The 27,788-nt window shown below is 46.4% G+C and overlaps 1 protein-coding gene and 1 non-coding gene across 2 annotated transcripts in view; one reads left to right on the top strand and one right to left on the bottom strand.

The window, feature by feature from the left end:
- ATP10A (ATPase phospholipid transporting 10A (putative)) overlaps positions 1–27,788 on the bottom strand; it is a 182,391-nt gene that overhangs the window by 153,791 nt on the left and 812 nt on the right. Inside the window, exon 3 of the mRNA XM_040257138.1 lies at positions 27,342–27,784. Within this exon, the coding sequence (XP_040113072.1) occupies positions 27,342–27,784 (443 nt within the window). The remainder of the gene's footprint in view (positions 1–27,341; positions 27,785–27,788) is intronic.
- LOC120875784 lies at positions 8,782–8,884 on the top strand. Its single transcript, XR_005724082.1, has one exon. It is a non-coding gene; the product is annotated as a U6 spliceosomal RNA (small nuclear RNA).

Here is a 27,788-nt window from a genome sequence, read left to right as displayed (position 1 = left end):
CAATGAACATGAACTTGGGCAAACATCAGGAGATGGTGAGGGAGAGAGAGGCCTGGCATGCTGCAGTCCATAGGCTCACAAAGAGTCGGACACGACTGGGCGACTGAACAACATCTGCTATACAGTAGGATCTTGCTATTTATCCATTTAATATATAATGGTTATTTATCCATTTAATATATAATGGTTTCCATCTGCTAATCCCAAATTCCCAATCCCTCCCTCACCTTCCAGATAATCTTATTAATCCAACAACAGGGGTTGTTACTAAAACACAGATCAAGTTTCAATTTTCTGCAGCTTTAAATGCCTCTGCAATGGTGTCCCTTGCAGCCTCTTCAAGGAAGCGTCCCTTTGAGAGTTAATACTCTTAATTAATGATACAACACATCCTTAAAACCTATTTCCCCTGAGCAAACAGGGAAATGGTGGGCAGGCCTCCAAGAAGTAGAAGTAGCCTTTCTTTACAGTTAGCAATCAAGGTGCTTTGGGAGGCATCTCCTATTGAGAACTTTCTCCCCTTTCCACAGGACTGAAAAACACCAGCCCCTGTTCAGGATGTCTTGCTCTCTTGGGAGTGAATGTCTCTGGCTGAAAGCTTGTTAATTTTAGGAACATCCCAAGCAGTGTAGTATTGCTCTGCAGTATGTATGTTAAAAATGTGTATTTACTTAGGTGCCAACTGTGACAAACGGTATGTTTTTATCCAAGACCCATTCTTTCTAGAAGACACTGGCTGTCCCTCAACATCCCGTCACAATCGTGATCTCAAAGGCAAATGGTGGGGACACCCCTAGGACTGAGACAGGGTTAATAAGCAACTCCAGGGTGTGTGCATTAATGCATCCCTTCCAATGGCATTATCCGAATTACTACTCATAACAGTAAGATAAGAGGGTACTGAGATAAAATCCTAGGAGCTATTTCCAGGCATTAATTGAAGCTAATAGCCCTGAGTGTTTTATATTTTTCTTCTAACCAGAGAACTAAGTCACCTCAAAGTCAGGTCTGGAATAAGAGCAAGATTCTTTGTCCCTGAAAAGTGAAAGTGCAAGTCTCTCAGTCGTGTCCAATTCTTTGCGACCCCATGGACTATACAGTCCAGGGAATTCTCCAGGCCAGAATACTGGAGTGGGCAGCCCTTCCCTTCTCCAGGGGATCTTCCCAGCCCAGGGATCGAACCCAGGCCTCCCGCATTGCAGGTGGATTCTTTACCTGCTGAACCACAGGGAAGCCCAAGAATCCTGGAGTGGGTAGCCTATTGCTTCCCCAGGGGATCTTCCCAACCCAGGAATCGAACAGGGGTCTCCTGCATTGAAGGAGGATTCTTTACCAACTGAGCTATCAGGGAAGCCCCAATTTATTAGTTATTCACAAGTGGTATACAGTTGTACGCACACCTGTCAGAGAAGCTGATCCCCGGCGCTGCATCTCCGCTGGGACGCGCACTGCCGGACACCGCCAGGAGGAGGCAGCACGTCCCCCACTCCCCTGCGGCGGCAGAGCAACCGAGGGGCGGGGCCTGAATTTCTGTCTCGTTTCCATATTCAATAATCATAGTACTTAATAACAAAATAATCATTTTCAAACTTTTTATCTTAATGTTAACATTAGAGTCACAAGAAGTTGCAAAGAAATGTAGATGGAGGGCCCGTGCCCAGGTCAGTCAGCCTCCCCACGTTAAGAGCCTGCGTTCCTGCATAACCAGAATACAACACCTGAACGAGGAAACTGAGAAGGGTATAACCTACAGAGCTTATGCAGGTTTTACCACTTGTAAGTGCTCTGGTGGGTGTATGAGTACTTCTGTGTGATTTTCCAATCGTAACCTCTTACAAACACATCAAGACACCAGACCCCCTCAAGCTACCTTTTTGTAGTCACATACACCCTCCCCATTCCTAACCCTGACAACCTCTATTCTGTTTCATAATTATGTTATTTCACAAATGGTGCATAAATGGGATCGTGCAGCATGTTTCCTTCTGAAATCAGCTTTTTGCACTCCATAAAATGTTCTTGAGGCCCTTTCAAGCAGTTATGTATGAATAGTTCATTCCATTTTACTGCTGAGTATCATTCCAAGGTGTGGATGGACCACAGTTTAAATATTCACTCACTAAACATCTGGGTTATTTCCAGTTTGGACTATTATGAATAAAGCTGTTAGGTACACTTGTGTACAGGTTTCTGTGTGAAAATAAGCTCTCATTTCTCTGGGGTAAGTGCCCAAGAGAAATGGAATCATAAAGAAATTCTATTTATGGTTTTAAGGGCTATTTCCCAAAGTGGGTGTATTTTACAATCCCACCAGCAATACTTGAGAGATCCAGTTTCTCTACATCCGTGGCAACATTTGGTGCTATCACCATTCTCGGTTTTGCCATTCTGGCAGGTGTGCAGCAATATCTCCTGGTGGTCTGAACGTGCATTTCTCTATTATCTAACAATGCTGAACATTTTCCACGTGGGTATCTGCTCCATGTGCATTGCTGCCATCTGCATTTCTTCTCCAGTGAAATATCTCCTCAAGTTCTGCCCACTTTCAAATCAGATTTTTTACCGTCAATTTTTGGAGTTCTTCGTGTATTCGGAACACAAGTGCTTTGTTGAGTATGTGATGTGCAAACATTCTCTCCCAGTCTGTAATCTGTCTTCCCTTTTTCTTAACAGGGTCTTTCTCACAGCAAATGTTTTTAATTTTGATAAGGTCCAATTTCTCAACTTCTCCTTTTATGGATGATGCTCCTGGTATCAAGTCCAAGAATTTTGTGCCTAGACCCAGGTACTGAAAAAAAATTTTTTAATATTTTCTTCTGGAAGTTTTACAGTTTCACATTTAAATCTATGACTGTTTTGGAGTAAATTTTTACCTGAGGTGTAAGGTTTAGAGTTTTTTCCTTTCTTTTTTTTTTTTCACCTATGGCTATTGAATTGTTCCTGCACAATTTCTTAAAAGGTGTACTTCCTCCATTGAATTGCTTTTGGTTCTTTGTCAAAAATTGATTGGACATATTTGTGTGAGTTTATTTCTGAGATCTCTACTCTGTTCCTTTGGTGACTATCACTTTGCCGATACCAAACTATCTTGAATTCTGTAGCTCTACACCAAACAGTGATATTGGGAAGAGTGAATTCTTCCCATTTTATTCTTTTGCAAAACTGTCCTGGCTATTCTACAACCTGGTTTTTCTATGTAAATATCAGAGTAAGCTTGCTCATGTCTACAAAAACTTCACTGATATTTTGATAGGAATTGTGTTAAATCTAAAGATAAATGTAGGTATAACTGATATCTCTATTATGGTGCTTCCTTCAATTCATGAGCATGAATGGTCTCCACATTTACCCAGATCTCTTTTCATTTCTTTCATTAGCACTCTGCAATTTTTAGCATACAGATCTTATATGAGCTTTGTTAAATTTATATCAAAGCATTTCCTTTTCTTTGGAGAAATTATAAATGGTATTGTGCTTATGATTTGTTCATGGTCAGTATGTAAAAGTATAATTGACTTGTGTATGTTTATCTTATATGCTGCAATCTTCATGAGCTCCTTTATTAGTTCTAAGACACCGTTTTGTTGTTTGTTGGGTCTGGTTTGATTTGGTTTTGGTAGTATTGTTTTTGTTGTTCAGTCGCTCAGTCATGTCTGACTCTTTGCGACCCCATGGACTGCAGCACAGCAGGCCTCTCTGTCCCTCACCATCTCCCAAAGTTTGCTCAAGTTCATGTCCATTGCATTGGTGATGCCATCCAACCATCTCATCCTGATACCCTGTTCTTCTGCCCTCAATCTTTCCCAGCATGAGAGACTTTTCCAATGAGTCAGCTGTTCTCATCAGACGACCAAAATACTGGAGTTGCAGCTTCAGCATCAGCCCTTCCAATGAGTACTCAGGGTGGATTTCCCTTAAGATTGACCGGTTTCATCTCTTTGCTGTCCAAGAAACTCTCAGGAGTCTTTTCCATCACCATAGTTCAAAGGCATCAATTCTTCAGTGCTCCGCTTTCTTTCTGATCAGCTCTCACAGCTGTTTGTGACACTGGGACGACTATAGTCTTGACTATACAGACCTCTGTCAACAGAGCAATGTCTCTGCTTTTCAGCACACTCTCTAGGTTTGTCATGGCTTTCCTGTCAAGAAGCAAACGTCTCCTAATTTCATGGCTGCAGGCACCATCGACAGTGATTCTAGAGTCCAAGAAGAGGAAATCTGTCACTACTTCCACCTTCTCCCCCTCTACTTGCCATGAAGTAATGCGACCAGATGCAATGATCTTAGTTGTTGTTTTTTTTTAACATTTAGTTTTAAGCTGGCTCTTTTACTCTCCTTCACCCTCATCAAGAGGCTCTTTAGTTATTCTTCTCTTTCTGCCATTATAGTGGTATCATCCACATATCTGAGGTTGTTGATGGTTTTCCTGCCTATATTGATTCCAGCTTGTAACTTATTCAGCCTGGCACTTCTCATGATGAACTCAGCATATAAACAAACAGGTGATGGCAGTCAGCCCTGTGGTACTCCTTTCTCAATCTTGAACCAATCAGTTGTTCTGTGTTCCATCAGGGTTCTAACTGTTGCTTCTTGACCCACATACATGTTTCTCAGGAGACAGGTAAGGTGGTCTGTTATTCCCATCTCTTTAAGAGCTTTCCACAGTTTATTATTACACAGTCAAAAGCTTTGGCATAGTCAGTGAAACAGAGGTAGATGTTTTTCTGGAATTCCCTAGCTTTCTCTATGATCCAGCAAATACTGAATTTGATCTCTAGTTCCTCTTCCTTTTCTAAATCCAGCTTGGACATCTGGAATTTTTTGGTCTGCATAATCCTGAACCCTAGCATACAACATTTTAAGTAAACCTTACTAGCATGGGAGATGAGTACAACTGTCCGATGGTTAGCACATTCTTTAGTACTACCCTTCTTGGGATCTGGGATGAGGATTGACCTCATCCCATTTGGTAGTATATTCCTTAGTATTTTCTATATAGGTAATTACATTTTCTGCAAATTAAGTTTTATTATTTCTTTCTTCTTTTATTATTTCAAGAAGCATTTTGCTTCTTGAGTCTTATTGCAGTGTCAAGAACTTCTAGTACTGTATCAAGTAATAGTGTTGAAGCAGACATTCTCGTCCTCATTCTTTGGAGGGGAGGCATCAGTATTTCACAGTGGGTATGATGCTAACTCTGGGATTTTTGATGTGGGATAAGGGAGTGGAAGGGCCTCGCTGGGTTGATTCCCACTGGTGTGGGTGAGTAGCCTGGCTCTCCTTATACAACTAGGTAAAGAGTAGGGCACCCCAAGCTATGCCAACACTGCTCCTGTAGGCACCTTCAGTGTCTTCGCGTAGCTTGTATGGGATGGGGCTCACTTAGGTGTCCACTGGGCTTACCTTTGGGCAAACAGAGCCTTTTCCACTTTGTCTATACTTGTTGGCAGTTCTGGTTACAGGAATCTCCATGCCCAGGCTGAAGTACATGGGCAATAAAAGGAAAACCTGGAGAATTCACTGAGAATTCCCATTCTTCAAGCTCTTAGGTCCCCAGCCAGTCTGCCTTCTTTCAGCTTCTAGTGTTCTTTGACTGTTGTCTATTGAATTATTTCCAGGATTTGGTTGCAGGAGATAAGTTAGGAAAAGTGAATCCACACCATCTTGTTCTGGAACCAGAAGTCTCTGTTTTTCAATTTTTTTTTTCATAATTAATGAACAGTGAGAAATTAAAACATCAATTTAGTTGTATTTGGGGGATATTTCTATAAGAAATACATCATTTTCATATTGTAATGAACAGAATTTACATAATCTATATATATAATTGTCAATAGTCTTTAAGGCCTCAGACACAAACATCATCTCTGATTTTATAAGGTCGCTTTTACAGCTAAAGTCTAACTCCATTATCAAGTAGCTTTATTTAACTCTTAAAATTGCCTTCCTCTACCATCCAGAATTTCAAAATCTAGTGCTCTAAACAGCTGCAGGAGGTGCCAATTTAAAGTTGGAGTGGAGGTACAAAGTAAAACTGTGCAAACTCCTGTTCACACACCCCACTCCACACTCACGCCAGACAGCAGGTGTGAACCCGAGGGGCAGAAGGCCCGCCCCACCCACATCAGCCCTCAGTGCGGCCCAAGCATCTGAGTCATTCCTCACCACCCACACCCACATCAGCATGTGCAGAGGAGTCCAGCGGGCCATACCTTTGCAGACATCTATTTCAGAACAGAAAACTGGAGAAAGAAGGAAACTCTCTTCCAAGTGAGCAGACAGAAATGCAATTAAATGGCAGGGAAGGGAATACCTTCTCTAAGAAGCTGATGAACTTTGCCTCTACATAGACTGATGTTCCCAACTCAGTGCCCAGATGCGGTGCAGAAAAGAGATGCTCCTTTCTATCCCAGGGGCTCAGAGGGGATATGTGTGACATTTGCTTTTAACCTTCTTTTACTAATAAGTAACTTCTCACTTTACCTACCTCTCCAAAGTTTTTAGAAACATAAGTGTCTTTTAAAAAGAGAACAGCTTATTTGCCTTTTTGATTACCTAAGAAATTAATATATCCCTTTGAAAATAGGACATCATAAAAACAAATATATTAGGGATGTGGATGGGTACAAAAATATCTCTTAAGCTTCATTACCCTTATCAGGACCCCCAGTTTAGACCCTAAAAGTTCTATCATGATTTAACTTGAAGTTGGAGTTTATTAATCCTCCTTTTTGTAGAGCGTCCAGCTGGCTAGAGGTGGGATGTACAGAGAAACTGAGATTTTTTTATCTCAAGGTCATTTTCACTGAATGGAAAATTCTCTCCATATTTGAAAGCATTCAAATTGTAATGTTACGACATGCGACCGATGGGAAATAGTAAACATGCTGTCAACGTGTGCGACAAAGGCGTCTTTGATCCCTGTGTGCTCTGTGTCATTTGTCTCTCACATTTTAGTGCCTTCATTTTATTTGAGTGGTAGTAAAGTCAGGTGTCACCCTCACTTGATTTGTCTTGAACACGTTTCTAATGCAGTGGGCTTTATCATAGTTTGGCAGAAGGAGTTACATTGTTGTTTTAGACAAATACTTCAAAACTGTGCTTTAAGGCCCAAGGATGGAGGAGATAAGTGAAAAGGAGACTCCAGCCCTTTCTGATAGTGTCCCTTGAGTGCTTGTGAGTTTAGAGTTTCTGGTATCAACTAGAAAGGGCACCCAGAAATCGCTTCTGGAATTCGTGGGTCTGGGGTAGGAGCTGTGGCCTTGATGTGGCTGACTCTGGGAGCTCAGACCTGGGAGTGTCATGTGGGGGGCCTGGCACCTATCTTTGTTTGGGGGGTGAGTTCTTCTTGAACATCCTCGAAGGGCCTTTTCTACTGTGGATGCCAGCATGAGATCTGAGTAGATTGGGGATGCGTGGGGTCAGGGCTTAGGGAAGCATGTTCAAAGAAGCGGTCTTCATTCACAGCTGCCTAAAAGAGCTGATGTGCACCCACATGTGTGTGCACAGGTGCACGCTTGCGTGTGTTTGTTGTCATAGGCACAAGAAGCGCCTGCTGACTTCACAGGCCTTGAGTGGGTCTAGCCCACTCACTGAATTTTCCATTCAGTGAAAATGACCTTGAGATAAAAAAATCTCAGTTTCTCTGTACATCCCACCTCTAGCCAGCTGGATGCTCTACAAAAAGGAGGGTTAATAAACTCCAACTTCAAGTTAAATCATGACAGAACTTTTAGGGTCTAAACTGGGGGTCCTGATAAGGGTAATGAAGCTTAAGAGATATTTTTGTACCCATCCACATCCCTAATATATTTGTTTTTATGATGTCCTATTTTCAAAGGGATATATTAATTTCTTAGGTAATCAAAAAGGCAAATAAGCTGTTCTCTTTTTAAAAAACACTTATGTTTCTAAAAACTTTGGAGAGGTAGGTAAAGTGAGAAGTTACTTATTAGTAAAAGAAGCTTAAAAGCAGCCTCTTTCAGGGGGGCTTCACAATCAATGCAGTGAGTTTGCCGGCACAGCCCACTGTCCGCTCACCAAGCCCCCTACTCTCGGGACTCTTATTGCAGGCAGGGATCCCTGTCCAGGCATGACCGCCCCGCAGGGCAACGCGTGAGGACAGGGCAGGCACGCGGGCCCCCTCCTGCACCAAAGCCACCAGCGCTGTGGACCCGCAGCCTCCTCCTCTGGGGACGGGCTCAGCCCATCTGTAAAACGAGACATGGAACGGCGCAGGGATGGTGTGACGGCCTCGCAGACACAGGTCAATCTTAGCCCCTCCCTATCTTCAGCGAGATTCCAGGTCCACTGGGCTCTCCCTGCCTTCCTCCAGGCACCAGTCACCACAAGCCTCTGATCTGACCAAAAGGGACACAGTCCAGAATAAGGGCCCCTTCAAAGGGGCAAAAGTGACCCAGGAGAAAGCCCCCAGTGCAGGGAGGTGGGGGACCTCCATGTGATGGAGTGGGACTCAGCAAGCAAGACCTTGGCCGGTGATTCTCAGGAGCTGTACGACGCCCGGTTTCTGACCTCAGGGAACCATTGTGAACAGGTAGGGATACTGAACACCAGTAGAGAGAAGCGGAGTGAGACGGGTGGCAAAGGCGGCTAGGCCCACTCAAGCCTGTGAAGTCAGCAGGCCCTTCCTGCGCCGACGGCAGACGGCGCCCCGCGAAGCAGCAGCAGTGACCTGCGCTGCAGCCAGCCCTCAGCTGTGCGGGGCAGCAGGCAGAGCCCCCTGCAGCAGAGAGGGTTCTCGAGCTCAAAGATAAAAGGCAGGCTCTCACCTCGTCACATATACTAAAACTGGGATGACCAGAGGATATCAGCATGGCCCCTGCACAAGGATGACATGCAGCTCTGTGAAGCATTCCATTTCTTTTTAATTAAAAAAAAAAAAAGATAAAGGGTATGATGATATCTAGGCGACAGAAGCAAGAGGAAACACTGGACCCAGGACAAGCTGGCGGCGGCACCCCAAGCCTGCAGGTGCACTGTGGGCAGACAAGTGTGCTGTGGACACGTGGGTCAGGCTCCTGGAGACCCGGTTGTGGGAGCACCACCTGAAGGTCAGGGGCTGAAGCGGTCTCCTTAGCTCACAGGAGCACCCAAAACCTAATGATGGGAAAAAGGCCTGCAGCTCGTGCTACCCTGACTGCACCACCCTGAATACATGAAAACAACCACGGGAAAACGGGGCATCCAAACGAAATCCATGCCAACTGCCCCCATGAAAGTCAAGCACGAGATGCTCAAGCACATCCTTATACAGCCATGTTTACAGCAGCATTACTCACAGAAACCTAAAGGCAGCAGCAACCCAACCAGCTGAATGAAAGAACACTATGGGGCCTACACATAGCCCCTCAATATCACTCAGCCTCCGAAAGCAAGGGTGTTCTGATACGTGCCACAATGTGGATCAATCCTGAAGACATTACGCCAAAGTGAAATAAGCCAGACACAGAAGGACAAACACTGTATAATTTCAGTTATGAGAGGTCAAAGAGACAGGAAGTAGACTGGTGGGTTACCAGGGCTGCAGGAGGCAGGAATGAGTTATTGTTTAATGAGGAGAATTTCAGTTTGGGAAGACAAAAAAATTCTGCAGGTAGTAACGATGGTTGCACAACAATGTGAATGTAATCAACGCCACTGAACTGTACACTTAGAAACGGTTAAAATGATACATGTTGTATGTATTTCATCACAATAAAAGCGCTTTTTAAAGGTAAAGCACAGAAATGAGAAAACTGGAGGGCAGCTGGCTGGTGCCCGAGCAGCATGGCTCAGACGGCCCAGTGTCACCTGGCAAGCCGTCTGCGCCCCAGGAAGTGGACGTGGCCAGACACCCAGCATCTCGTGGGCCACAACCACCACAGACCCCACAGCATTCGCGGATGGACTGTCCTGTGGGGCCTGAGGCTCTTTGAAGCTCCCTCAATGGCCCTCGATAAACGTGAGAAATCCCAGGAATGAACTGGACTGCACATCTGAACGCATGTGATGCTCTCAAGTGAACTAAGACAGACAGGAAGCCACATGAGGAAACTCCAGGCAGTGCTCATGCACAAAAGCACACTGTCACTGGGGGCAAAGAATACCACAGTTTCTATTGTAATTGCTCTTTCCCTTACTACTATATATCCATTCATCTATGTAGTCATGCATTGCATTGCCTGTCTATGATTTATACATTAATAAGTTTACCTTCAGTACACACAGAGAAGTGTTTGCTGCTTATAAGGGTGTGAGATCAAAAATGTTTGGAGATTACTGCTCAAATGAACCAGTTACACTAAAAAGAACGTCCACTACAACATTTAAACTTTTCTAAAAAAGGATACATGCTCTTGGTCATTAACCCTTGGTAAATTCTGGGTCCTGGCATATGTCGGGATAACTCTCTGGTTTCCAACACTTTCTCAAAAACCTGAAATAACTAAACAACTGCAGCCTGATCCATACCCTACACAAGATGAAGGTGGCGCTGGACGCTCATCTAGGGTAGCACGTTGCCAGCAACGGTCGGTGGCCCTTGGTAGCGCCACCTGGGATCCAGGGCCATCTGTCCCACCCCCGAGGTGTACCCCCTCTGAGCCAAGACCTCCCCCTCGGGGCTACCATTTCCTCAGAGTGTCATTGAAGAATTTACCAGTACTGCACTGTCAGGGCTGGCTGGCAACTTCCCACACAAATTCATAAAATCTCTGAAAAGTATACAGTGCTAAAGACATGTGTAATGTCTTATCACTAAGTATTTCAACTGAAAAAATAAGTAAATACGTATTTTCCATTCTACCATGTCTTCATGCCACACTCAGCAAATGTGGAATTGCAGATATTCTCAGTGATTCAAATGGCTACAGATGTTTTTACCTGAAACTAGATAAGTCAACAGCAAGACACAAAGGCTGTGGTTCAAGAACCTGGTATTTGCCAGATCCTCTCGTCCACAGGAATGCATTCATTTCCTGTGGCTGCTGTGACAAATCACCAGGACTCAGTGGCCTGAATCAACACCAAAGTGTTATCTTACAGTTCTAGAGGTCAGGAGTCTGACCTGGGTCTTACAGGGACAAAACCAAAGTCTTGGGAGGGCTGTGCTCCAGCAGGAGGGCGAGGCAGGCACAGTGCCTTTGGGTTTCCAGCCCCCAGAGGCCACCTACCTCCTCAAGCAGGGGCTCCCCACTCCATCGTCAAAGCGAACAGCAGCAAGTCGGGTCCCCCAAACACTGCAGCTCCCTGCCCTCTCCTTCTACAGTACCTTTAAGGACTGGTAATGAGACTAAGGGCTCACCCTAATCATCAGAAAGACTCTCCGCATCCTAAGGTTAGCCGATTAGCAACCTTAATTACATCTGCAACCCACCTTCATTCTCTTGCACCATGTAGCCTAGATTCTGGGGATCAGAATGTATGCATCTCTAGGGGGCTGTTATTCTACCAACAGGCATTTACTGTGAAGATACTCGGGTATCCTGAGGAGTAGTCCACTCGTCAGATCAGAGATGCTAAGGCCCCATCACCGTGGCACTGCAAGGACAGAGAGGCCTGGCTGCCGCCCAACTTGCCCCAAGAGCAGGGCAGAGCATGTGCAGGGAGGCAGGGCACAGAGCAGGGGCCCCTGCTGCACAGGCGAAGAGCAGCAGCGGGGAGTGCTCCCCACGCCCTGCAGAAAAGGGCCGGGGTGGGGAGAGGGCTGGGGTTGGGGCTACAAGTGCGGACCAGTAGCCTCCACACAGGGGCCAGCGCTGCAGCTCAGCACACTGGTGCACGTAATGTTGGGATTCACCAAGAGGTTCCAAGAGGCGAGACCACGGGAGAGGCGGGGACCGAGCAGGAGTAAGTATTTAAGGAGGAGAAGTCAAGCGTACATGACAAGGAAGTTAAAGGGGGCCAGAGACAGTGGCTGCAGGGAGACAGGCTTTAAGGCAGGGTCACTGCTATTCAGGTGTGGAGACCAGTGGGCCAGGAGACACTGCCAGTGAAAAAGGACTTTATCTCTCACAGTTCCCAAGAGGAGGAGCCGTGGGGAAAGCACCAGGGAAGTCAAGAGGCAGAGGAGCGAGGGGGAAACACGGGCAAGAGCCTTCACTGTGGTTTCCATGGGAAGGGCAGAGCCAGGCAGGGTAACCAAGCTCAGGAACGACATCACTGGCTCTGGGGCGTAGGTCCCCAGCCGTCTGCTACCAGGCTGGTGGCCCTGAGTATGGCAGCCTGATAACAGGGTGTGCAGAGGGACTCCTTGGTGGTCCAGTGGCTAAGAATCCACCTTGTAATGCAAGGGATGCAGGTTTGATGCCTTGTCAGGGAACTAAGATCCCAATCGTCGTGGAGCAGCTAAAGCCACATGCCGTGATCAGAACGTCGGTGCACTGCCAGGAAAGGTCCCAGACACCAAGCAACCGAGACCCTGTGGGCCAGGGTCAAATAAATCAACGGTTATTCTTAAAAAGGGTGTGTACGGCGTGGGCTCTGGATTGTTACTTTGCATACGAAACACACCCTCACAGGCCAGTCTCTCACTCTAGGAACTGGCTGGTCCAGAGGAGTCATCGCCCTCACAGAGTACAAGGCCCCAATGTCAAGGTTTCTGCATACGGTCAATAAAAAGACAAGGATAGCAAAGGCCCGAAAAAGGAGGGATGTCACCGCCTGCAGCGACAGGGATCAGAGCCAAGAATGACAGACTCGGGGCGCCCCCCTGCCCGAAGCACTGCGCAGGAGCTCCCGTGAAGGCACAGAGGAATGGATGAGACAGAGGGGACAGTCAGGCCAGAAGCAGGGCACCCCAGGGAGTGTGCACAGAAGCAGAGGACCGTCCTGCGGCAGAGCCCAGGCTCGGCCAGGGTGAAGGGCCAGAGCGCAAGCACGGGGTGGCCTGCAGAGACGGCAACACAGCAGCCAGACCAATGGAGTGAGCCAGACTGTCCACCCCACTTACAGCAATAGTTTTTCTTTCTTAAAAAAAAAAAAAAAAAAAACACTCTAAGTGGAAAATGTTACTATGCCAGGGAATGGTCCACACATCTGATCTGACTAAAACGTATCACAGCAAAATATAGACATAAAATAAAAGAATGATAACTGCAGTATGAAAGGTGAGGGCCCAGGTAATCACCAATTAGTCATGAGAAGCACGACGTATCTACTAAACTACCATGCTGTTTAATACAAGTACTCTTTCAGAAAGTAGACACACGCCATGGGCACCCTGAGGCTGTCAAATGAAGAGAGAACAAACCGCTTGGACGCGTTTGCAGATGGCTTCTTTGCTCAGAAAGACGAAAGCTGAGAGCATCCCTAAAGGACACTGCCTCCGTCCCGGCTCACTCTCCGCCTGCTCTGTCTCTGTCTCAGATTCACTTCGAGCTTTCTGAGTAACAGGTTTCCTGAGCCACCGGGCCTGAAGACAACAAGGTCAGAGAGAGTGGATGGATTGTGTGACTGAAATGAAAATGACTTCCCACTTGGCTGCGGGTGAGGGGCGAGGCCCGACTGAGTATCTGCCCAGCGCTGGAAGAACAGCGGGACTGGGAAGGGGCCGCGCCCTCTGCACACCCGGGACACCCTCCTCTGCCCGCTCACTGTCTGGATGGGACCCTACCTCTGGGCACCACCCAAAGGAGGCTGGCAGGACAGGAAGGCTGGGCAGCTCAGGACAGATCCATGGGTGTGTGTCATCTCCATCTGCAGCTGACCGACGCCACCAAGAGTCCCAAGGTCCCGTCTGACAAAGGAGAGAACTTGGAATCCAAACTAAACTCTCCTGAACTTGCTCTTCTCTAGCTGTCAGAGAAGCACACAAAAACACAGGGTGGGACAGAAAAGGCCTGAAAACTGCCTGCTGACAGCTGGAGCTTCCTCCCACTTCATTAAGCTCTCACGTACTGGAGTCCTTTAGGGACAGAAGTTGCCATCAGAAAAGCACTGATAAGGCAAAGAAGAAACACAGGCAGGGAGGTGGGGGAGTGGGGTGCTCAGGGACTCAGAGGGCTTTGGAAGGGGCAGACTTTGAAGACGCAGCCCACCTTCCTGTCTTAGAACACCCTGGCGCCTTTCTAGGAAAGTCAGTTTCTGAAACAGAGAAACCTAATGCAGAAAAAAAAATCAAGGCAGATCCTGAGCTAATTGGATGTTCCTATCCTTCTAAGCTCTGGGATGTCAGAATGGGTCATAAAGTCCTCTTCTTCCTGCAAGCACGTCACTGGAGAAAGCCACACTGGCTGCTCAAGACTTGTTCTCCTTTGGAAAACCAAGGACCTACTGGAATTGTTGCTGTTTTGTTTTGTCTTTTATTTAAGGGTTGATAAGCAAAAATGAGAAATTTAAAGACATCACCAAATAGGTCAACAAATTTAATTCATTTGATGTCTTTAAAATTTTAAAAAAGGGTTTGTTACTACATCCAAAGGACTTATATACTGCCTTTGAATTATTAATCTAAACAAATAATGCCTTAACATCACCATGTCCCTATAGGGCTTCTTCAATGAACTGCATTTCTAAGAAGATACCTGAGCTACCAAGAGCATCCCAAAATTACCAGGAATACATGGGGTCACAAAGAGTCGGACACGATGAACTGAACTGATGAAGTTAGCAATAGGAGTTTGCAGGCTACTTTCAGTATTTGAATATGCTTTCAAAAATCGGTCCATTTACTGAGGATAAAACTACACAGACTAAATGAGGAAGGTGATTGTTTTGACTAAAAGTATATCTACTTCAGTGTAAAATATCATTAAGAAAAATTGTTAAAAGAATGTATACATATATATGAAACTGAATAAAACACAGTAAATCAACTATACTTCAATTAAAAATAAAAAAGAAAATTTTGACCAAAAGATCTTAGCAACAATGACCATCAGTAGCAGCTGTAACAACCGTAACACTGAAAGAGAAAGTCGCTCAGTCCTGTCCGACTCTTTGCGACCCCATGGACTATACAGTCCATGCAGTTCTCCAGGCCAGAATACTGGAGTGGGAAGCCTTTCTCTTCTCCAGGGGATCTTCCCAACCCAGAGATCGAACCCAGGTCTCCCACACTGCAGGCGGATTCTTCACCACTGAGCCAGCAGGGAAGCCCCAACTGTAATGCTGAGCTGCAGCTAACCGTGTCAAATGCTGGCCCGCCTGTCCGGCCTTGGCTCTGCCTTTTCGTGCAGCATCTCACTTACTCCCCACTGCAGACCAGCAGCCACTGTCTGCCCTCTTGTTTAAAGCAGGAGACTGGGCCAGAAAGAGATTCACCTGCCCAGCATTTTACTGCTAGAGAGGGAATCACCTCATTAAGGGGGCTTCAGGTGCCTCTGATTGAATTTAATTGGGCAAAGGAATTTATTACTACCTAATGAAAATAGTTTTCTGGGCAAAGTACTTCAACATACATTATCCCCAATGGAAGAATAACCAAAGGGTATATTGGGAGGCAACACGTACTAACTGTGCCCTGGGAAAATCTGAAATAAGTAAACATAGAAAGCCAAGCTAAGTGTATTCTAAAAAACCAAAGACCAAAATAGCTTCTCCATTTTCCTGTAAAGTCTCAGTGCACTATATATAGCAAGGTAAGTCTTGTGCAAATCAAGACTTTGGGCTTCCTCCTTATGGAAATTCAGCAAGAAGCTGGACCACCCCACTGTGAAGGGAGGGACTCTGGCAGACACACAGGTCCCCTGAATCTTCCCAAGTCAAGGATCCAGAAATGTGAATAGGTTTTGTCTTTAAAATGCCCCCTAGGGCTTCCCTGGTTCAGTTCAGTTCAGTTCAGTTTAGTCGCTCAGTCATGTCCGACTCTTTGCAACCCCATGAACTGCAGCACGCCAGCCCTCCCTGTCTGTCACCAACTCCCGGAGTTCACTCAAACTCAAGTCCATCGAGTCAGTGATGCCATCCAGCCATCTCATCCTCAGTCGTCCCCTTCTCCTCCTGTCCCTAATCCCTCCCAGCATCAGAATCTTTTCCAATGAGTCAACTCTTCGCATGAGATGGCCAAAGTACTGGAGTTTCACCCTCAGCATCATTCCTTCCAAAGAAATCCCAGGACTGATCTCCTTTAGAATGGACTGGTTGGATCTCCTTGCAGTCCAAGGGACTCTCAAGAGTCTTCTCCAATACCACAGTTCAAATGCATCAATTCTTCAGCACTCAGCTTTCTTCACAGTCCAACTCTCACATCCATACATGACCACTGGAAAAACCATAGCCTTGACTAGACAGACCTTTGTTGGCAAAGTAACGTCTCTGCTTTTGAATATGCTGTCTAGGTTGGTCATAACTTTCCTTCCAAGGAGTAAGCGCCTTTTAATTTCATGGCTACAATCACCATCTGCAGTGATTTTGGAGCCCCCCAAAATAAAGTCTGACACTGTTTCCACTGTTTCCCCATCTATTTCTCATGAACTGATGGGACCGGATGCCATGATCTTAGTTTTCTGAGTGCTGAACTTTAAGCCAACTTTTTCACTCTTCTCTTTCACTTTCATCAAGAGGCTTTTTTAGTTCCTCTTCACTTTCTGCCATAAGGGTGGTGTCATCTGCATATCTGAGGTGACTGATATTTCTCCCGGCAATCTTCATTCCAGCTTATGCTTCTTCCAGCCCAACATTTCTCATGATGTACTCTGCACATAAGTTGAATAAGCAGGGTGACAATACACAGCCTTGACGTACTCCTTTTCCTATTTGGAACCAGTGTGGCTTCCCTGGTAGTCAGTGGTTAAAGAATCCACCTCCAATGCAGGAGACACAGGTTCAATCCCTGATCCAGGAAGATCGTAGAACCACGGAGCAACGAAGCCCATGCACCATAACTACCGAGCCTGTGCTCTAAAACCCAGGAGCCACAGTTGCTGAAGCCCACATGCCTTACAGCCTGCGCCCTGCACCAAAGAGAAGCCACTGTGGTAAGAAGCCCACACACTGCAACTAACACGTAGCCCTGGCTCTCCGCAACTGGAGAAAGGCCGTGAAAGGAGTGAAGACCCAGCAGAGCCAAAAGTAAAAGAAAGAAAGAAAATTATTTTTAAAACGTCTTCCGAAAGTGCTTTTCAATGAGGGCCTGACTGGTCTTGAGGACAGGGTGGTTCTTAATGGTGTTGACAATCCAGAGGCAAGGGCAGCACATGCCATACACCACGCTGGCCCAGGAACACCAAGTCCTAGGAAGACTGGCAGTCACTGGGATAATAGAATACTTGCAAGCACACCCCACAAATGAGACACCTGACTCCTTCCAGAAAGGATGAAAACTAGAATAGATAATCACGAAAATGAAAGACCTTCAGATGAGGATCCAGCCAGGCCACAGCACAAAACAGAACAGACATATTGGGCATCTAAAGCCACTCAGTTCAGCTCAGTCGCTCAGTCGCTCAGTCGTGTCTGACTGTTTGCAACCCCGTGGACTGCAGCACACCATGCCTCCCTGTCTATCACCAACTCCTGGAGCTTACTCGAACTCATGTCCACTGAGTCACTGATGCCATGCAACCATCTCATCCTCTGCTGTCCTCTTCCCCTTCCACCCTCAATCATTCCCAGCATCAGGGTCTTTTCAAATGAGTCAGTTCTTCTTATCAGGTGGCCAAAGTATTGGAGTTTCAGCTTCAGCATCAGTCCTTCCAATGAATATTCAGGACTGATTTCCTTCAGGATGGACTGGTTGGATCACCTTGCTAACCAGGGGACTCTCAAGAGTCTTCTCCAACACAACAGTTCAAAAGCATCAATTCTTCGGTGATCAGCTTTCTTTACAGTTCAGCTCTCACACCCATACTGAAAGCTATCAAAGAATTATATTAAAAATAATAAGACCACGAATCAAATTTTAAAATGGAGAAAAAAACACCTGAATAGACATTTTTTCAAAGATATACAAATAGCGATAGATACCTGAAAAGTTGCTTGACATCGCTAATCATCAGGGAAATGCAAATCAAAACCACTATGAGATTATCACCTCACACCTGTTAGAATGGCTTATCAAAAAAGACAAAGAGTGATAACAAATGGTGAGAATGAAGACAAAAAGGAAACTTTGTACAATGTGGTAGGAGTGTAAATTGGTGTAGCCACTGTGGAAAACAGTATGGAAGTTCCTCAAAAAATTAAAGCTAGAACTACCACACGAGCTAACAATTTCATTTCGGGGAATATTAACAAAGGAAATGAAAACACTATGTCAAAGAAACTTCTGCACCTTATGCTCATACCCCTACCTTGATGCTTTTGAACTGTGGTGCTGTAGAAGACTCTTATGAGTCCCTTGGACTGCAAGGAAACCAAACCTGTCAATCCTAAAAGAAATCAAACCTAAATATTCATTGGAAGGATTGATGCTTAAGGTGAAGCTGACTCACTGGAAAAGACCGTGATGCAGAGAAAGACTGAAGGCAGGAGAAGAAGAGGATGACAGAAGACGAGGGATAGTTGGATGGCATCACCAACTCAACGGATATGAGTTTGAGCAAACTCTGAGTTGGTCAAGGACAGTGAAACCTGGGGTGCTACAGGTCATGAAGTTGCAAAGAGTAGAACATGACTGAGCGACTGAACAACAACAACAACAAATGTTCACAGCAGCATTATTTACAATTGCCAAAATATGGAAATAACCCATGTCCACTAACCAATGAATGGACAAAGAAGTGGTATATATACACAATGGAATACTACTCAGTCATAAAAATCCTGCCATTTGCAATAACAAAAATGGACCATGAGGGTATTATGCTAAATGAAATGTCAGACAAAGAAATACAAACACTATATGAACTCACATGTGGAATCTGAAAAAAAAAAAAAAAATCTCATAGTAAGAGAGATCAGATTAATGTTTACCAGAGGTGTGGGTGGGGGAAATGGATTAAGGTGATCAAAGTTTCCAGTTATGAGAAAAATAAGTACTGGGAATATAGTGCTAACATGATGACTACAGTTAGCACTGCTGTAAGGCATATTTGAAAGCTGCTCAGAGAGTAAATTCTAAGAGTTCTCAACAAAGGAAAAAAAATTCTTTTTTGCTTTTTTTTATATCTATAGGAGATGATGGATGCGGTCACAAAGACTCAGACACAGCTGAGCAACGGAAATGAACTGAACTGAGATGATGGATACTAACTAAACTTATTATAGTAGTTATTTCACAATATATGTAAATCAAATTATGCTATACACCTTAAACTTACACAGTGCTATATTTCAATTATATCTCAATAAACTGGAAAAAAATAACAAGTCCTCTTTGGATGGAGAAGTGTGGTTTAAGACTGAGCTTGTAGATAGAAGAAGAAAAAACTACAATCCTGCAGACTCCAGAACAAAAACCACAATCAGAGACAGTTAAACAAAACAAAAAGGCAAAAGATTATGTTCCAAATGAAGAAACCAGATAAAACTCCAAAAAAAAAAAAAAATCTAATAAAGTGGAGCCAGGAAATCTTCCAGAAAAAGAATTCAGAATAATGATAGTGAAAATGATCCAGGATCTCAGAAAAAGAATGGAGAAGATATAAGAAATGTTTACCAAAGACCAGGAAGAACTAAAGAACAGAGATGAGCAATACACTAAAGGAATCAATAACAGATTTACTGAGGCAGAAGAATGTACAAATGACCTGGAGGACAGAATGGTGGAAATCACTGCCACAGAACAGAATATAGAAAAAAGAATGGAAAGAAATGAAAACAGCCTAAGAGACCTCTGGACAACATTAAAAGCACAACATTCACATTATAGGGGTCCCAGAAGGAGGAGAGAGAGAGAAAGGACCTGAGAAAATATTTGAAGAGGTAACAGCTGAAAACTTCCCAAACATGGGAAAAGAAATAGTCAACCAAGTCCAGGAAGCACAGAGAGTCCCAGGCAGGATAAACCCAAGGAGGAACACACCGAGACACCTAGTAATCAAACTGACAAAAATTAAAGACAAAAATAAAATATTAAAAGCAACAAGGGAAAAACGACAAATAACATACAAGGGAACTCCCATCAGGCTATCAGCTCATTTCTCAACAGAAAACTCTACAAGCCAGAGTTTCTCAACACAAACTCTATAAGCCAGAAGGGAATATTTAAAGTGATGAAAGGGAAGAAACTACAACCAAGAATACTCTACCCAGCACGACTCTCATTCAGATTTGATGGAGAAATCAAAGCTTTCCCGACTAGCAGAAGTTAACAGAATTCAGCACCACCAAACCAGCTTTACAACAAATGCTAAAGGAACTTCGCTAGGCAGGAACACAAGGGAAGGAAAAGACCTGCAGAAAATAAGCCAAAAACAATTAAGAAAATGGTAGTAGGATCATACATATCAATAATTACTTTAAAATGGATTAAGTGCATCAACCAAAAAACACAGACGGGCTGGCTGGACGAAAACATGTGCATGTGTGCACCACCACGTACCACAGCGCTCTGCTTGACCCCTCCTCCAAATTGTATATAATTATTTTATATTGTTAAGTTAATCATATTCCCATTATGGCTTGCAATTGTAATTATCTTCTACTTTTTCTCTGGCTATTGATTGTGAAAACTGATAAATATCTTTTACTATTGTGATTATGTAACTGTTACTCACGTAATACCATTTCATCATGATTGGTCAACAGAAATATAATAGAACTGCATACCATCAAAACTAGGATCTAACAAAAAAACCTGTAATCCCTTTTTAAAAGCCAGATGCATATCAGAATTATCTTGAAGTTTTTTGAAAAATACAAATGCTCAAGTATTGCTTTTTTCTCCACAGCTCCAGATATGCTTCCAGTGAGCAGTCATGCTTAAAAACAACTAGACTATATGATGATCTTCTACTTTTATCTAGCTTGTTTTACTTTTTATATTTCATATTCAGTGCTCTTATTCATTTAGTTCATGTTCTCTGATTTCTCCATCTCTTTTTTTTTGATGTTCTTTCTAAGACTTTATCAAGTGTAGTAGAAAAGCTTTTGTATACATATATAAATGTGTATAATATATATATTTTACAAAACATATGGATTTTTGCCTAACTAAAAAAATTACGACATTTTGATTCCACTTGTTTGACTTAGTATGAATAGAATGCTAGATTTCTTATTAAAAAATAGATATGCAAAAAGCAACAAAGGTTTACCATATAGCATAGGGAACTACAGTAAATATTTTGATGGAAAATAATTTCAAAAATAACATATGTATATTTGTATAACTAAATTACCTTGTTGTGCACCCAAAACATTGTAAGTCAACTATACTTCAATAAAACTATATAGATATTTTTTAATTTAATTTAATAGCTTTTTGCTGATGTTAATTTCTTAGTTTTGACCACTGTAACACAGCTAAGTGAAACATTAAAATGAGAGGAATGTTGGTTAAGGATATACTACTTTTACAACTTGTCTATAAAGTCTGAAAGTTTTTCAAGATAAAAAGTTTATAAACATTTTAAAAAGCCAATTAATTTCCAATGGAAGACGTGAGTGATCCAAATCAAACATCTCTCTCTATGAGCTATACCACTGGGAAACCAGAGAGTAGATGAAGGGAAGTATCTTTTTATGAAAGTATTATGAATAATATTTAGTAAATGAAAGAATTAGGCCCACCATCATTTCATAACTTCCAGCAAATTAATGGAGGTCGTCAATGATCGCCACGGCTGCTGACATCACAAAAAGACGGACCAAGGAACTCTATGTCCCTCACGAGGGAAGTGCACCACCTCTAAGCGCAGTTTCGATTGCTCCTCCTCAAAAATCAAACCTGATGAAACTCTGATAAAGCATCCAGACCCACCTACCCCCTCACAAGAATTACAGTGGAAGGGACTGTGTTACCTGATCCACAGAAATCAGCGGTATTCAAGCTATGGGAAGCCCTCCAGGATAAATAACGCAGGTTGCAAGGGGAAGAAGAGAGACAGAAAGGGAATTACAAGTAAAGGAGATCTCAGAGACAGATCAGCCAATTGCAATGAGACCTGATTCAAACATACAAATTGAAAAAAAGAAATATGGCATTTATGAGACAAGTGGAAATTTGAACACAGGTTTGGTATTTAATAATATTAAGGAATTAAAATTAATTCTTTAGGTGTGATAGTTTAGGATTTTTTTTTTTAAGTTCTAGTTTTTCTAAAAATAAATGCTGAAATATTACAGAAGAAATGTCCTGAAGTCTGGAATGTGCTTCAATATAAAAGGGGGAAGGGAGTGAGTGGGATACAGAGAAACAGTGCTGTCATGAGGTGCTAACGATTAAACTAGGTGATGAAGACACAAAGGTTCCTTATCTATGTACTGCTCTATATTTGTGTGAATGGAATGCAAATGGAAACAATAACAAAAAAAACTGGGGAAGTCACCAATATGTGGAAATTAAAACACTCCTAAATAAAACGGGTCAAAGAAGAAACCATCAGGGAAATTAGAAAATACTGTGAGATGAATTAAATTGTAAAGTTTTTTTTCTTTTCAAATGAAGCATACCGCTCTTGGGGGTGGAGATGGCAAGTACAAGAAAACTATGAACTGAGAGTCACAGCAGGATGAGTCTGGACTCAGGCTATGGCTCTGCCATCTCCCAGCAGGCAGCCCTAAGGCAGCTATCAAGCCCTGAAGCTCAGTTTCCTCACCTGTGAAACGAAGGTGCGAAAACAGGACATCAGGAGGTTATGGTGGAACTGCGCACTAAAGCAGTTGGCTCACATTAACAAGTATAAAAAGGACCTTCCCTTGAACAGGACTATCTCCAGAGGGCAAACAAGTTTCTAGGGAAAGAATGGTACTTTTTCTATAATTGGACCCCATTTATGATAAAAAGTATCAAAAGAAAAATTATTTCCAAAACCCAGGTGAATGGCGATGTCCAAATATTCCTCAAGAGTCCCCCGACCTAGGACACCAGACAGATGTCCCTGCGTCAAGAAGACTTCTGTAGTTCTGGTGCATCCCTGTCCCCCAGGGCCTTGTACTGGTCTGGTATACCCGCTTCTTCAAATATTTTATTCCAAATAAGACAAAGGTGCTGTGCTTCCCAGGGGCAAAACGTTTCTGCTGTTGGTGAGGAAGAGGCTGGACTCTCCAGGAAAGGGAGGAAAGGAAGGTCGAGACAAGATAAATGGATCGAAACAATGGGGGAACTCTGTTGGGTCCCTTTCAGGATCTGACAAAAGAAGCCTAGAAGCCCAGGGTAAGCAGGCTGAACAGGCGCCCCTGGTGAGCTGGGAAAGTCAAGTGAGAGTCAAAGGAAAGGGATGGGACAACAGTTAAATTCCCAGAGAAGCATGAGGGCATGCCCTGACTGTTTTCCCAAAAGATGACGGCAAGACACCAAAGGGCCAGAACCCCAGAAGCTCAAAACCTTCAGGGAAAAGTCACCACGGGCTAATTCAGGCAGAAATGCTGCTGCTGCCGTCATCCTGGAGGCAGACGCTGGAAGGTACTCAGGTTTGAGTCATCACAAAGCGGAGAGAAGCAAAAGGGAAAACGTTACCCAAGAACGCAGGTAGGGCTGGGCGGAAGGTGGGGGCCACAGGACAAGGTGCTGCTCCTCCAGATCCACAGGATCAGGGGCATGAGGGGCGTGTGGACCTGGGCCAGGACCCACTGACACGCTAGAAACGGGGTGCAGGTGAGGCAGGGGCTTGTGCAGAGTTTGGGCCAGGCAGGGCCTCGTCCGCCTGGGACCCCCGCCTCAGCCTGCGCCCCGCTGAGCCTCACTCGGTTCCAGCGGCAGGGGTGAGGTTTACTCCTTTTAACCGGCAATCCCCTCGCTCTGAGGCTGAACAGGTGGGTAAGCCCTGGAACCCTGGGCTTCCACTCATCCCCTCTCTCGGGCAAATGCCCTCTAGGAACATTTCTTCTGCAGTGTCCGCTGACCCCTCCTCTGATCACAGGCTCTGCCTTCCCTCCACGAGGACCCCCACATCCCCCCGACCCCTCTTCTGATCATAGGCTCTGCCTTCTCTCCACGAGACCCCCCACATTCCCCCGGCCCCTCCTCTGACCACGGGCTCTGCCTTCCCTCCACTAGAACCCCTGCCCTCCTCCTGGCTGGCTCTTCGCCCTGTCCCTGCCCCCCACCCCCCCGTCAGCCCCACCAGCCTTGCGCCCCGCGGTCACTTGCTGCCCCCTTCCCCAGCCCCAGGGGCACCAGGCCTGTCCCCGAGGGAGGCTCACTCAGGCCTGGAAGCTAAAGCGTGGTCCAAGCCCTACAGCAGGAGAAACCTGAGGCCGCATCCGGAGGGAAGGGGGATGGGACTGTAACCGTCTTTTTTCCACCTGTGCCCAGAAGGAGATGGCTTCACCAGCCAGCCGTCACCCTCACAGGAAGGCCTGTGTGATCAAAAAGGACTTCGGTGCCTGCCCCATCCCAGACCGCCTGGCCTTCTGGGGCCGGGGCCACAGGCAGGACCAGAGCCCCAAGCACCAGCCTCTGTGCTCTCGTTCCACTGCGGTGGCTCAGGAGGGTTTTCCCAAACACAGTCTGAGATCCAGATGATGCCATGGGCTCAGGCCACGGAGACAGAGGACCTCTGTGCAAGTCTGTGTGTGCAAACCCAAGCCACCAGTTCTCCCACCTCCAGGGGCTCAGCAGCTAAGGATCGGGGAGTGGTAGGAGAGGACCCAGGAACCAGCACTTCCAGCAAGCCTGACGCGGGAAGGGCTCCGTAATGGGGACACGTGTGTGTGCTCAGTCATTTCCGACTCTCTGTAAGCCTTCGGACTGTAGCCCTCCAGGCTCCTGTCTCCATGGGATTGTCCAGGCAAGAAATACTGGAGTGGGTTCCCACTCCCTTCTCCAGGGCATCTTCCCAACTGAGGGACTGAACCCACGTCTCCTGCATTGCAGGTGTTTTCTTTACCACTGAACCATCAAGGAAGACCCTGATATGGGGACATACCACATAAATAGTGGTACAAGTAACTAATTCACTGCACACTGCAGTCAGGACACATGGGCATCCCAGAAAAGCCACTGTCCATAGACAGTGGCACGCCTCCCCAACTCAAAAGTCTGCTCTCGCTGCACAGTCACCATTTACAGAAGGCCCACTCCATGTCCACCAAAGCAATGACATCGCACAGCACAGATCCCAGCTGCGCACCGCATCGGGTCACTGTCCCTGCGGCTACCAAAGACCCTGAACAAACTCCGGCCTGACGGTGGGGAGGACAGGGAGGCTCAGACATACAATGACTCACAGCCCAGGACTGAAAACTGCCATCCCAGACTTTTGGGCCTGAAGGAGTTTCTCCCGCAGATGGCCTCCTCTCTGCGCACAGCTGACACCATCTCACACCCACAGAACCTCCCCAGGAAGAAGGCCCATTCTCTCCCCAGAAAGCATTCAAGGAATTTAACTTGGGAGCTGGGAGGCACTGGGGCCTGAAAGCACCATTGTCCCAGAGGCCTCCTCACCACCCCCACCAAGGACTGTACTCAGCTTTTGAGAACCCAGGTCAGGGAAAGAGAATGTGAACAGGCAGGTCCACAAGGAAGCGGAAGGGTTCCGAATTCCAGGAAGCCCTTCGAGGTCACGGAGACCAGAGATCGCTCTGGGATTCCACTAGGAGGGGAATGCGGGGGGATCATGGGCATGTTGGGGGTGACAGTAGCTATAAGGGTCAGTTGACTTTGTCAGCTGAAAATAAACGGTTTCCTGAGGCCTAAGTATTTCTGGCTACAGGAGGAGCAGCTGAGGAAGAACAGGAAGTGGTACACGTGTAAAGACAGAACCTGGGGGCCCCACCGGGTCTCGCGGAGTATACTGCAGTACACAGAGCACACAGCAGGCTGGCACTGAGGGCCTCTGGGTCAGGGTGCCCCCGCCCTCCCCAGCTGCAGGGGGAACAGGAGCCAGGAAATCCCGCGGCCCTGCCCATCGCATCACACTTGCTGACTCGCCAACGGGCACCCCTGACAGCAAGCAGGCAGCATCACTCAAACGGGGCCGTGACAGAAGCACCACCTCTGTGCTCATTAAATACTCAGACCCCCAGGCCCAGACCCAGATTAGTCAGTCAGATGTGTTTGGATGGAGCCTGAGAATTGTTGGTTTGTTCAGTTTTTTAATTCCCACTATTAAATTGTTATTTTTAATAAGCTTCTCAGGAGATCCTTATATAACTTTAAAAAACATAAGCACCAGAATACTGTAAACGCTATGAAGTTGGGAAGACCTGGGTCAAACGTTAGTAGCACTACATAGAAATGTGTGGACTTGGGCAAGTTACTTCTCTGAACTTCCCGGTCACTCATTTGTAAAACAAGGGTAATTTGTAAAACAACAATCAATGTTGCCGGGAGGGTCAGAGTTACTCAAAGGCATTCTTCGAAGCTAACCTAAGAGGCAGGAATAACCGGGAGGGTACAAGGGGCTTCCTGGAGGCTGACCAAGCCTAACAGCCTTCACCTCCGAGGTCCTGACCAGCCCGGGCACAGAGGCAGAGGAAAGGGGGCAGCAGGGGAACAGTGGTCAGCTTTGGACAGGGAGCGAGGTCCTCTGTCTTCCGGACGGGTGTGGCCGTGAGGTGCACTCTAACACCAGACACAGCTCCGAGATGGGTCTGCGGCCGAGGCGCTCTCGGGCTTTGACAGTGTAGGGAGAGAAGAGACTGCAGCGTCCCAGACAGGTCTCTCCCGAGGGTCCAAAACTTTAGGGAGGTGCAGGGAGAAAGGAGCAGGAACCCAGAGAAGTACAGTCCCTGGGTCTAACTGCGCACAAGACTCGAAAAACTACTCAAGGTCTCAGTCTTTCCATCTGCAAACGGGTTAATTTTTTAAAACTATGCAGTCAGCTCCGTGGGATGGCACCCGGCTGGGTGGCCGGCTCCCAGCTCACAAAAGGGAATGGACGCCGCTACCCTTTTATCTGATGTGTGCCTGGCATGTCAGAACTTGGTGGTAGTTTCACTCTGTTGTCCCAGGAGGAGATGTTATCTGAGACCGAGCTTTACATTCCTGTGTAGGTTGCTTAAGTCGTTCAACACTCTGGCCCCCGGAGCTTGGACAAGATTGGGGCTGGGGCTTAAGCTGGGGCGCCAGGGAATTTCCCTCCTTTTTACTAAGAAAGCAGAAGCCGCGAGGGACGAGGACGCCCGGCGGCCGCGAGATGCCAGCCCGGGGATCGCTAGGCTCAGACGCGACGTCTGAGGGACACTCAGGGACTGCGGCCCCCCACGCCCGGACCTCTGCGAGGGCTTCCAGGTCTCCGCGCCCCGGGCCGCAGGGTCCCCGCGTGGGCCGCACCCCCCCGAGGCTCGACCCTCCGCCCGCCCGGAGCGAAGCGGCCGTCCTCGGTCCCCCGCCCCGCGCCGCGCGCTCGGCTCACCTGCTGAAGACGAGGCATCCCAGGTGGTTGATCTCGTGGTCGGAGCGGTGGCGGCTGTAGTCCTCCCACAGGTCCTTGAAGGCCGTCACAGCCAGGATGAAGAGCACGGGCGCCAGCGCCAGGCCGGGCTGGAAGGCGTTCACCGCGGGCACGAAGTTGAGCAGCGCGATGAACACGAAGTACACGTTGGCCAGACGGTGGAACTGCTCGAACAGGTTCTTGGGCAGGAAGGACAGCAGAGTGTACTTGGTGGTCTTGAGCCTGTTGTCCGCCAGGTGCTGGGCGCCCCCGCGCAGCCGGCGCCGCGGAGCGCCCTTGCCCGCCGGCTCCTCGGCGCCCGGCGGCGGCTGCAGGTTGGAGCGCACGGTGCGCATCCGGCCCTCCCGGCGCCGCCGCCGTCCCGGGGGCCCGGGCTCCTCGGCCGCCGCCGCCGCCGGCTCCCGCTCC

This window comes from Oryx dammah, unplaced genomic scaffold (assembly GCF_014754425.2).
Source record: "Oryx dammah isolate SB20612 unplaced genomic scaffold, SCBI_Odam_1.1 HiC_scaffold_16, whole genome shotgun sequence".
Taxonomy (NCBI): domain Eukaryota; kingdom Metazoa; phylum Chordata; class Mammalia; order Artiodactyla; family Bovidae; genus Oryx; species Oryx dammah.
This window is presented reverse-complemented; position numbering and strand designations above follow the sequence as displayed.